This window comes from Babylonia areolata, chromosome 10 (assembly GCF_041734735.1).
Source record: "Babylonia areolata isolate BAREFJ2019XMU chromosome 10, ASM4173473v1, whole genome shotgun sequence".
In the NCBI taxonomy this organism is placed as follows: domain Eukaryota; kingdom Metazoa; phylum Mollusca; class Gastropoda; order Neogastropoda; family Buccinidae; genus Babylonia; species Babylonia areolata.
Genome location: NC_134885.1, coordinates 9,222,607 through 9,235,709, shown reverse-complemented (window position 1 = coordinate 9,235,709; position 13,103 = coordinate 9,222,607). Strand labels below are relative to the sequence as shown.

Below are 13,103 nucleotides of genomic sequence, written 5' to 3'. Positions count from 1 at the left end.
ACGCTATATAGTGTACCTCATGCGCACAATGCACTGTTACTGTGGTACGCTATAGCGTACTGCGAGTTCAAAAATATGTAGTTCAAGATTAACCGTTTTGTGCGAAACTAAACGGCACAGCTCTGTTCTACAGTCACCTAAAAGTGCACCTGTACTTTTATTGTGGCTGAAAATGCCTTTTTTTGAGTACAATACCTGCGAGCGTACAGTCACCCTTCTCGCTCACTTGCTCGACAAGAAGGCGTCTCCGTCAACTTAGGCAAGTACTGTGACTCAAAGTTGAATGCAAACTGATTCTATAGTGGATATCCACTGTGCATATGCATTTGCCCATTAAATTGCTGCAATTAGGAAGTGTCTATGGTTACAAAAGACCACATTTGTAAAATCTGTTATGTGAGAAAAACTCCCTCCTTTTATGTCAGCTGTGAAAAACACAGATTTTTTTTCCAAATATGATAAATCAGTCAATATTTAAGTGAGTGCTTTGAAACTTTGCGAAATGTTAGTCCATTCTGTTCTTTATATCATCACAAAATGTCACTGCTGTATGTAACTGCATTCTTTTTAAAAATATTTTTCTTGTAACATAAACAAACAGCCAGTACAGAGAATATAATGAAGGAAGTCATTGGGCAGTATAGAATGAGTTAATATCTAATAGTTTCACAAGCCTGCAGAAAGAAAGAAAAAAACAAAACTGAGTCAGTTGCCATGAATGCACCCTCCACCCCCAATTAATATCTAATAGTTTTTTTTCCCCATTATCTAACATTTACACATTAACAGATGCAGTGGTCAAATGGTCTGAGCGCTGGATTCCCGCGCAAGTTTCTGGAGTTTGATCCTTTTCCCACCTGGTGGGGTAAGGCTGGAGATTTTTCTGATCTCTCAAGTCAACATATATGCAGACCCGCTAGTGCCTGAACCCCTTTCGTATGTATACACATGAAGAAAATCAAAAACGTGTTAACGATCTGTAATCCATGTCAGCTTTCGGTGAGTTATAGAAACAGGAACACACCCAGTGAACACAATCCCTAAACAGAATATGACTGCCAACATGGAGGAGAAAATAAACAAAATGGTCATACACATAAAATGTTACATGTGAGTAGTTGTGTGCGTGTGTGTGTTTGTGTGCGTGACTGAAACCTGACTGAAGGACAAAGGAAACAAATGGTGAGTGCCCAATGACAGCCGTCAGTCAGCTCTACCCAGGTAGGTAGCCTGTTGTGCAAATGACTCTGTATTTAGGAAGCGCTTTGAGCTTGGTCTCTGACCGAGGACAGGCGCTATATAAGTATCGATATCCATGCATCCACATGCTGATTTTTTTGATTTTTTTAAATACTCTGTATTTCTATAATCTAAAAGTGGCTGTTGGTTTTTCATTATTCAACACTGATCATCAACCTGGACAAAAGAATACCTGACAGACAGAAAAGTGGATGTGGAAATGGTTTACTCAAGTAATGGTCATAGCCCCAAATGAAGAGGGTGTTTCACTGTTTGTGACAAAATAGACATTTGCAAATACAACTAATGACAGACAGACAGACAGACAGACAGACAGACAGAAAATTGGAATTTGAATCTGAATTGGTTTATTCATGTTAAGGCCATAGCCCCAAATGAAGGGGGTGTCTGTGACGAAATAGACATTTGCAAATACAACTATTGATGATGACGACAGGCAGACAGACAGAGAAGTGGTATTGGAATTGGAAAGAGTTTATTCATATAAAGGCCATAGCCCCAAATGAAGGGAATGTGACAAAACAGACATTTGTAAATACAACTATTGATAATGACACACAGACAGACGGACAGGACAGACTGACAAGACATACGGACAGACAGATAGGCGGACAGAAAGACAAGACAGACAGGACAGACAGACAGACAGGTGGACAGACAGACAAGACAGACAGACAAGACAAGCAGACGGATAGACAAGACCGACAGACAGATAAGACAGACAGACAGACAGAGATGTCAAGTCACCTGATCTCGTTGTTGATGGCATCCAGCTGTTCCTGCAGCATGAGGGCCAGGGTCTGAGCGTCGGCATGACCCCCACAGGGCGACAGGAGGTCCATGGTGCCGAACAGCGACTCGTTGTCGTCCGTGCCTTCCGTGTCGCTGGCGTCAAACGCCTGCTGCACGTTGGCCAGCACGTGGGCCTGCTGCAGCTTCTCCCACTCCTGTTCGTTCAGCGTGTTCACCTGCAAGGATGATAATGATAATATCAGTTTTCCTACAATAATAATAATGATAACAATTCACCAGCAATCATAATAATATGTATGATAGTCAGTAGCATCCGACTGCTGCAGCTTTTCCCACTCCTGTTTGTTCAGCGTGTTCACCTGCAGTCATCATAATTGTAAGAGTAATGTGTATCTAGAGAGTGATTACACTGCAGCTTCTCCCACTCCTGTTCGTTCAGCGTGTTCACCTGCAGTCATCATAATTATAACAGTAATGTGTATCTATATAGTGATTACACTGCAGCTTCTCCCACTCCTGTTCGTTCAGCATGTTCACCTGCAGTCATCATAATTGTAACAGTAATGTTTATCTATATAGTGATTACACTGCAGCTTCTCCCACTCCTGTTCGTTCAGCATGTTCACCTGCAGTGATAATAATGATAATAATAATTCACCTGCAGTAATAGCAGTAATGTGTATCCATAATAGTGATTACACAGCAGCTCTATGCCCATTTTTGACTCACTTGTGTAAACAAAGTGAGTCTATGTTTTAACCCGGTGTTCGGTTGTCTGTGTGTGTGTGTGTGTGTGTGTGTGTGTGTGTGTCTGTGTGTCCGTGGTAAACTTTAACAATGACATTTTCTCTGCAAATACTTTGTCAGTTGACACCAAATTAGGTATAAAAATAGGAAAAATTCAGTTCTTTCCAGTCATCTTGTTTAAAGATGTGAAAGATACACGTACTTTGCCTGGGTCATCCAGCAAAGCCTGTTCACGGAGGATTTGATTCAAGATGGAAAACAAAAATGAACACGCCGGCAATTCAAAAGAATTCTATCATACAAAAATCAATCTTTTTTCCGAGGGTGGGTAGGGTGGGGGGCCTTGGGGGGTGGGCGGGACCGTTCCAGGTAAATACTGAGCATAGATATCTACACACACACACACACACACACACATACAGGTGACAATGACATACTTTGTTTGGGTCGTCCAGCAGGGCCTGTTCGCGGGCAGTGCCTGGCCTCCTGGACACAGTGTCCTCAAACACGTAGCCAGCCCTGAGAAACATAGTAACGGTCACTGTGCATTAAACACCTCATTTAGAGCATATTATATGTTTGACCATGCAGGCATGCATGCGCACGCACGCACACGCACACACACATCTGAATAGGGTCAGGAAAGAAAGTGATCACCTCATGAGGGACACTGTAATGGTCACTGTGCATTAAACACCTTCATATATGGCATGAACCTGCACACACACATACATACACTTACACACACACACAAATGCGCACAAAATTATCTGAACAGGGTCAGAAGGAAAGCGGATTAAACACCTTCATATATGGTATGTATCTGCACACACAGGCATGCACACACACACACACACACACACACACACACTCACTCACACACACTCACATCCACACTTATCTGAATACGGTCAGGAGGAAAGTGATCACCTCATGAGGAACATAGTAATGGTCACTGCGTTAAACACCTTCCATTATGGCATAAATCACACACACACACAAATCTGAAAGCTAATCACACACACACACACACACACACACACACACACACACACACACATCTGAAAGCTAATCACCTCATTAGCTGTTCTATCTGCATCCTCAATGTCTCCACCTCCCTCCTGTACTGTTCCACGTCATCGTTAGACCGCTCCTGATGGCAATGCGCATCGTCATTCAGTTAGTCATAGCAACAAGAAAAAGAGAAAGAGAGAAACAGAGAGAGAGAGAGTGTTCGTACATGATAGAGGAAGAAAACAAGTGCTGGTATCAACTTAACAACTCTTTTGTTATTTCCAGATAACTCTGCAAATATCACAAAGTGAAAAAAAACAAAGTAAGCGGATAAAAGAGAAAGTTGCAGAACAATATGCATGTATACATAAATGGAACATGTTTACAGAAGTTAACTAATCATCAAGAATAAGGCATAAATTTGCACAAACTCACACACTGATTAACATCTGAAACTGAATGCCTAAATATCAAGTCATTCATAAAATGTATAATCTAAGTGTGTCTAATGTGACAGACATTCCATGTTGATTAAATTTTTTTTCTTGAAGTAACTAGTTACTTGTTCACTATTGTGTATAATCGTGATTCTAACTTCAAACCTTACTTCCTCAAAACAACCAGCAATTGCTGAGGAACTTCTTCGCACACACCCTAATTCTGACCGCCTCAAAATGCCAAAGCATTTCCTCCACAATTAATGAGAAAACAGGTGTGAGGTCTCACCTTCTCCTGCTGAATCTCGTCCAGCATTTTGCGAACAGTCTCCAGCTCCTGGGACAGGTTGTTCTTCTCCTCCAGAGCAGCCATCCTCTCCTTCAGGTGCAGCTGCAGGCGCTCGTTGGACTCTGACAGCAGTTTGTCCACCGTGGCCGACAGGCGGGCGTTGTGCTCCTCGTTCATCTTCTCCCTCTGCCGAGACTGGGTGAGTGGAAAGGTGGGATGTGGTTAGAGAGGTTAGAGGGGGGTGGGTGGGTGGATGTGAGGATGGGGTGGAGGGGATGCCGGTGTCGGAGGTGGGGTGTGTGTGGGTGTGTATGGGTGTTCGTGTGTGTGTGTGTGTGTGTGTACACGTTTTGTTAACAATGATTTTGAATTATCTTTTTAGCTGCCTTTTTTTTGTGTGTGTGTGTGTGTGTGTGTACATGTGTGTATTTTGTTAACACTGATTTTCAATTATATTTTCTGCTGCTTCATTTTCTTTCCTTCTTTATTTATTTATTTTTTTTAGCAGAATCTACCATTTTCAAAAAAAGCATTGTGAAAGCACTCACATATGCCTGTATTTTTGCTGACTTGCAGAAATACCCTGATGACTGTGAACATCCATCAGCTAAACTGCTTTGACAACTAATCAGCTATGCTGACAGACACTGCCTGTGCTGCACGTTTTCCAGCCTAAGAACCAAAGGGGCCAAAGACGAGTTACAGACCAGGACAGGGTTGCATGAATAATCTTTAGCGGCGCCAAGTTTGTTAAGCGTTCAGAACATTCCTTTGAAAATGAACACACACTCACACATATATTTGCTTTGTGTTAAGAACATTCCTTAGGAACTGTAACACACACACACACACTCTCCCTCGCACGCACAAACACATCTGCTTTGTGATAAGAACATTCCTTAGGAATTGTAACATACACACACACACACACACACACACACATTTCCTTTGTGATAAGAACATTCCTTAGGAATTGTAACACACACACACACACACACACACACACACATTTCCTTTGTGTTCAGAATGCTCCTTAGGAAATGTAACACACACACACACGCGCGCGAACACTTGCACACACATGCACACACCACACACACACACACACACGCAGTTGCTTTGCGTTAATTCCTTAGGAATTGTAACACACATTTGCTGTGCATTAAAAACGTTCCTTGGGATTGGGATTTGTAACACACACACACACACTCACTCACACACACACTCACACATCTGCTTTTTGTTAAGAATATTCCTTAGGAATTGTAACACACACACACACACACACGCATGCACGCACAAACACTTGCACACACATACACACACACCACACACACTTGCTTTGCCTTAAGATAATTCCTTAGGAATTGTAACACACATCTGCTGTGTATTAAAAACTTTCCTTGGGAATTGTAACACACACACACACACGCACACATCTGCTTTACATTAAAAACGTTACTTAGGAATTGTACCACACACACACACACACAAAAACACACTCACACACATACATCTACTTTACGTTAAGAACGTTACTTAGGAATTGTAATACACACACACACACACACACTCATACATTTGCTCTGTGTTAAGAATGTTCCTTAGGAACTGTAACACGCACAAACACACACATACATCTGCTTTGTGTTAAGAACGTTCCTCAGGAATAGCAACCCACACCCACACACACACGCAGAGGGAACAGTCCTAACCCTAAGCAAACTTAGCACTGCTACAAACACTCATGCAGCCCAGACCAGCCCTGCCCACTGGGCGACTTACCCTCTGGAGCTCCGCATCTTTGTCCTGCAGGTTTTGCTCCAGTGTCCTCAGTTTCTCCTCTATGGACCCGTGCCTCTCCTCTGCCTGCACACAGCACAGCAAAAATCACTTGTATTGTACTGTACTGTATTGTATTGTATTTGTATTGTATTGTATTGTATTGTACTGTATTGTTCTGTATTACTCTTTTTTGTCACAACAGATTTCTCTGAGTGAAACTTGGGCTGCTCTCCCCAGGGAGAGTGCATCACTACACTGAGAGCGCCACCCTTTTTTTTTTCTTTTTTCCAGCCTGCACTTTTTTTTTTAATTTGTTTTCCTTTCCTATTGAAGTGGATTTTTCTACAGAATTCTGCCAGGGACAACCCTTTTGATGCCGTGGGTTCTTTTGCATGTGCTAAGTGCATGTTGTAAGCAGGACCTCGATTCATCATCTTATCAGAATGACAGACCTGCCTAGGCCCCCAAATACCTCTCAGTAGTAGAACCCCAGTTTTCAGTAGTTTTATGGTAGTTTTCAGTAGTATGGACTTGGCGGCATTTCCACTTTAATACACTCTTGACAATGACTAGTGTCCAGACCACCACTCAAAGTCTAGTGGAGGGGGAGAAAATACTGGCGACTGTGCCGGGATTCAAACTAGTGTGCTCAAGGTTCTCTCGCTTCCTAGGCAGACATGTTACCTCTAGGCCATCAATCCACTTCGTTATGACACCGCCATTGCTGCCTCAATCCACAAGCATGGTCATGAAAATATTAATAATTTCACTTTTTGATAAAACAGTGTAACACAAGCTGAAGCAAGCATTTCATCAAGTCAACACTTAAAAAAAAAAAAAATAATGAATAAACACATTCAATGACTTAAGAGACATATAAAAGATTCATTAAAAAAAAAGTCATAAAAACACAGTCATTGGTTATTCAAAATCACAGTTTACAAGGTCTTACACTTACTTAATGTTCATATGATAAAAATTGAAAAGAAAAAATGACGGGCGCAATAGCCGAGTGGTTAAAGCGTTGGACTGTCAATCTGAGGGTCCTGGGTTCGAATCATGGTGACGGCGCCTGGTGGGTAAAGGGTGGAGATTTTTACGATCTCCCAGGTCAACATATGTGCAGACCTGCTAGTGCCTGAACCCCCTTCGTGTGTATATGCAAGCAGAAGATCAAATACGCACGTTAAAGATCCTGTAATCCATGTCAGCGTTACGTGGGTTATGGAAACAAGAACATACCCAGCATGCACACCCCCGAAAACGGAGTATGGCTGCCTACATGGCGGGGTAAAAACGGTCATACACGTAAAAGCCCACTCGTGTGCACACGAGTGAATAGAGAAGAAGAAGAACAAAAAAAGAAAGAAAAGGTGAGACCTGTGAGAGAGCCTCCAAGCGCTGCTGTAGCTGAGCCTCCATGGTGGGCAGGGCGGCTGCCTTCTTCAGGGACTGCTGCAGACGCTGCTCTGACATGTCCAGCCGCTCCGTCAGGGCGTGCACCTTCTCTTCCAGCTGAAACAACAGACGTCTACCTGACATTTAAAAGAGAAAAATACATGTACACAAAAGTTGTTTGTTGTTGTTGTTTTGCTTCAATTCCAAATATCAATAAATTAAAAAAATAAAAACAATATATACACACTCGTAGTTTTGATCAAATTCACACATTCCGTTTATATAAAAAATATATAAAAAATTAAAAATTCCAGTGACACAAAGACAACAAACACCTCTGATCAAATCCACAAAAACGAAAAATGGTTTCAGTACAAAAACATCACGGACACACAGACAAGACACAGACAACACACACAGACAACTAACAGACGACACAGACAACACACAGACACAGACAACACACAGGCAACTCACAGCCTTGATCTGGGCGTCCTTCATGGCCACATCATTCTCCAGTTTGTCGTTGAGGTCGTGCACAGAGGTCGATTCTCGCTGGGCGTTCAGGTATCTCTTCTCCAAGGTGGCGATTCTCTCCTCTTGGTCCTCTTTCTGGGCCTGTGACTGCACAGAGTGGAAAAACAAAAAGATGAAGACAGCACGAAACAGAAAGATACATGAGCATGAAACAGAAAAGTGCATGAATAAATGAGACTGATTTATACAGGGTCTCATACAAGCTTTATACAGATGAATAAATGAGACTGATTTATATATGGCACACAGATACTTCATACAGATGAATGAATGAGACTGATTTATACATGGCGCATAAAAGCTGTATACAGATGAATGAATGAGACTAATATATACAGGACACATAAAAGCTTTATACAGATAATAAGTGAACTGTTTATACAGATTTGAACTAACAAGGTACTGATTTGTAGATGACATTAACAGGACAAGCTGAAATCAAATGTTTTGAAATGCTTATCTGGCATTAATTGTGAGTGATAGAGAGTGAAAGAGAAAGTGAGAGAGTGAGCAGACAGAAAGGTGGAGAGGGATAGAGAGAGAGAGAGACGGAAAGAGAGCAGAGACCGAAAATGAAAGTTTTTTTGTTTGTTTTTTTAAAGAGAGAAGAAACCCCACAAGGACAAACACCCATTTATCTGTAATCTATCTGTGCGCCTCTTGTCTTGTAAACCTTATGATTAAATTATTAGATTCAGTTCTATTCTATTTCCATCTCTCAGATTCTAGTAAACCTTAAGATCTGACAAATGTAACTATTCAATTCCTTTCTATTCTCAGCTCTTTGAGATCGTTATTCTAATCCATTCTAACCTCTACGACATTGCCATTCTACTTAATTTTATTCCATTCCCACCTCTCTGAGGTCGCTATTAAATCCTGTTCCCACCTCTCTCAGGTCGCTATTCATTTCTATTCCCACCTCTCTGAGATCACTATTCAATCCTATTCCCACCTCTTTCAGGTCGCTATTCATTTCTATTCCCACCTCTCTGAGATCACTATTCAATCCTATTCCCACCTCTCTCAGGTCACTAGTCAATTCAATTCTATTCCCAGCCATCTCAGGTCACTAGTCAATTCAATCTATTCCCACCTCTCTGAGATCACTATTCAATCCTATTCCCACCTCTCTCAGGTCACTAGTCAATTCAATTCTATTCCCAGCCATCTCAGGTCACTAGTCAATTCAATTCTATTCCCAGCCATCTCAGGTCACTAGTCAATTCAATTCTATTCCCAGCCATCTCAGGTCACTAGTCAATTCAATTCTATTCCCACCTCTCTCAGGTCGCGCTGCAGTTTGACCAGCTGTTCCTGAGCTTTGCTGAGGTCCTTCTGGGCCGTGCTGAGATTCTCCTCCAGCTCTGTGCACCGATTGGTCAGCTCCAGAACACGTGTCCTGGAGCTCGTCAGCTCCGTGTTCTGCTTCTCCACCGTATCCTGCAGCTCCATGACACGCGTCACGTCCGAGTCTGGCTCCATGGAGCCATTGGACAGGCGCTTGAGGGGAAAACACAGATCAATCGATCAGTCTGTCCGTCCGTCCGTCAATCAAAGATACTTTATTTATCCACACAGAAATTACAGGTGCTTGCGGGGGGAAAAAACAGATCAATCAATCCGTCCGTCAATCAAAAATATTTTATTCATCCACACAGATTTTCAGGTGCTGAGGAAAAACACAAATCAATCAATCCATCCGTCGGTCGATCAAAAATATTTTATTCATCCACACAGAAATTACAGGCGCTGAGGGTAAACACAGATCAATCAATCCATCTATTCGTCAATCAAAAATACTTGATTCATCCACACAGAAATTAATTTGTGCAATCACACTAGGCTCGTTATAAAACACAAACATAATCTGATCAGGCACACCATGACAAGATTAAAACTGGTTAAATACATATCCACAATAACTGATAATGTGCTGTGAAGTTATGATCTACAAACTGACAATTTTCCTCGCCTCATCCAAATGACTTGCATCCATGAATCGAGGTCAAGTGGAGGGGGGGGGGGGAGAAATGCTGGCGAGTGTGGAATTCAGTCCCCTGTTGATGTTTCAATGCATACACATCTGTTTGAACGCATGTCTGTTAGAATGTAAAAATTGAATTAAAAAGTACAAAAAAATAATAAACAAATACTGTACAAGTATTAAAAAGAAAGAAAGAAAGAAAGAAAAAAGGAGGAAAAAGGAGCAGACCTTGGGGTGGGAGGCTGCGGAGGTCTGGCCCTCCCCCTCTGCCCCCGATGCGTTGTCCAGGGACCCGGCCCTCTTCACTCCCCCGTCCTCCGCACTGCCGCTGGAGTGACGGGACTTGCTCTGTACCTCCCTCAGCGTGAACAGCTGTGTGTGTGACACACCCACCATTCTTGATTGACATGCTGTGACATGCTTTTTTCTTTTTCTTTTTTTTTTTTTTTTAAAGTCAAATATATATATATGCTCTTCATTTCTTTTTCTGTCTTTTTTTTTTTAAGTAAAAAAATAACTTGACAACTACACAACAAAGACAAAACCAATAAAATGGTACCTGTAGGCAAGTTGTAATGAAAATTTCATATGAAAGGAAACATTTGTGTACAGCGCCCTGAGCTCTTCGAGATAAGGGCACTACAGAAGTGTACATCAGTAGTAATAGTAGTAACAGTAATAAACAGTAGTGCTCAGTTCATTTGAATATCAATACAAAGTTTAAGTCTACTGATCTATTAAAAACAAAAAAAATAGACAGTTTTGCAAACCAGCTGACCTAACATAAAATACAAAAAGCAACCTTCGGTTACGCAACATGTCTCAATGACTACCTCCCACCCCCACCCCCTTCATCCCCTAGCCCCTCACTACCCAGACACCACTGCTCATGACCTATATTTTGAACTGTGTATGTCAAGCACAGCTCAGACCTTACCTCCTGATTGGCAGTGGCGAGTTCCTCTTCAAGCTGCTGCACTCTTTCCAGTGCCACTCTCAGCCTCTCCCTCACCTGTAAAAACACCAAATACTGAAACAGTAAATCCTAGTACGCTCAACTAACAAGAGTTTGTTCGCAGTCAGTTCATTCAGTGTTCACCAGCCACACAAAAAAGAAAAGAGAGAGAGAGAAAAAAAAAAAGAAAAAAAAAAAGAAAAGAAGAGACAAATGGACAGGTCACAAAATGTATGGGTGAGAAACGCATAGCAGGAATCAAAACCAAATGCAGAAGCACAAAAACATCCCCACAGCTGGAGACATTACATGAAAACTGTGTGTTGTGTTGTGTTGCTGCATTGTACTGTATTGTTGTGTTGTGTTGTGTTGCTGCATTGCACTGTATTGCATTGTACTGCATTGCATTGCATTGCATTGCATTACTTTTTGTCAAAACGTATTTTTCTCCGGGGAAAAAGCATATCGCCACAATACAGCCCAACCACTTTTTTTTTTCTTTTTCTTTTCTTCCGCATCCAAGTATTTCTTTCACTTCCAGGGTGGATTTCTATTCAGAATTTTGCCACAGACAACCATTAAGTTGACATGGGTTCTTTTACATGTGCTGTTCACCACAACTCACACGACATTTTCGCTGCCATAAGTTCTTTTACGCGTGCTATAAATCATCACAGCTCGCAGGATGCAAGAGACAGATCGATGAAGTGACTGACCTTTTCATCGAGGGCTTTGTGGTGTTCGAACAATGACTTGAGAGCCTTGAGCACCTCCACCTCGCTGGACACACCGGCGGGTGAAGACGCTTGCCGCTTCACCACTGTCATCCTCAGAGAACGCTCGTGTCGCGACACAAGGCACTCCAGGTGCTCCAACAGTAACTGCAACACAACACACAGTCCTGACCACTGGTTTGTTTCATGGTGTGTTCTGTGTGTGCCATCTTTCAGTCTGCACTGACACACACACACACACACACATATGCACACACACACACACACACACAAGGCACTCCAGGTGTTCTAGCAATAACTGCAACACAACACAGCACACAGGATCCCTGTTTGTTTCATGATGTGTTCTCTACGTACCATCTGTCTGTCTGCACTGACAACACACACACACAGCACTCCAAGTGCTCTAGCAGTAACTGCAACTCAACTCACACGAAACTGTTTCATGTCTTCTGTATGCACCATCTGTCTGTCTGCACTGACACACACACGCATGCGCACACATTCATACATGCATGTGCGCGCACACACAGACAGACACATCTTTTGCAATAACTGCAACTGAACTCATAGGACACTGTTTCATTGTGTGTTCAATGAGTATCATCTGTCTGCATCGACACTTACACATATGCGCATACATGCACACGCATGCGCATGCACACAAACACACAGCCCTCCAGTTGCTCTAACAGTAACTGCAACTCAACTCACACAACACAGTTTGTTTCATAGTGTGTTCAATGTGTATTATCTGTCTGCACTGACACTCACTCACACAAGCACATGCGCGCAAACACACACACACACACAATGGAAATCCAATCTCGAGAAGAATTTTTCAGAAAATGTGTCTGGAGCCCTATTCTGTTTTCTCCTTCAGTGAGACTTCAGTCATTCTATCCAGAAGATTTACCATTTGTTTTATCTCAAGTAATGCAAAAGAACTGGTCTATATTTGTTTTAAAAAATGGTTAGTCAAAATGCAAACAAGCCTACCTTAAAAATAACAGAAAAAGCACACACACACACACACTGCATTCCAAAAATACTGATGAGTCTGCATGAAGTGGTTCTGTGTCACACAAATCATCTAGTTGTACAACAACCACTAACAACTTGAACTTACACACACTGCGGCGGATGACACATTGTGTAAATGTTCTGTTCCACTTCCATTTCCAGACTGACAATTTTGACAGAATGT

At 42.1% G+C, this 13,103-nt stretch overlaps 1 protein-coding gene across 9 annotated transcripts in view; it reads right to left on the bottom strand.

Moving 5' to 3' along the window:
- LOC143286760 (liprin-alpha-1-like) overlaps positions 1-13,103 on the bottom strand; it is a 63,299-nt gene that overhangs the window by 46,093 nt on the left and 4,103 nt on the right. For 8 of the 9 annotated variants that reach the window (XM_076594506.1, XM_076594508.1, XM_076594509.1 and 5 more), the window contains exons 3-13: positions 11,879-12,043; positions 11,145-11,219; positions 10,436-10,579; positions 9,502-9,723; positions 8,161-8,307; positions 7,666-7,800; positions 6,286-6,369; positions 4,501-4,695; positions 3,837-3,913; positions 3,198-3,279; positions 2,008-2,228 (exon numbers count right to left, since the gene is read on the bottom strand). In XM_076594506.1, coding sequence (XP_076450621.1) covers positions 2,008-2,228; positions 3,198-3,279; positions 3,837-3,913; positions 4,501-4,695; positions 6,286-6,369; positions 7,666-7,800; positions 8,161-8,307; positions 9,502-9,723; positions 10,436-10,579; positions 11,145-11,219; positions 11,879-12,043 — 1,547 coding nt within the window. The remainder of the gene's footprint in view (positions 1-2,007; positions 2,229-3,197; positions 3,280-3,836; positions 3,914-4,500; positions 4,696-6,285; positions 6,370-7,665; positions 7,801-8,160; positions 8,308-9,501; positions 9,724-10,435; positions 10,580-11,144; positions 11,220-11,878; positions 12,044-13,103) is intronic. The other variant, XM_076594507.1, reaches the window with a different exon arrangement.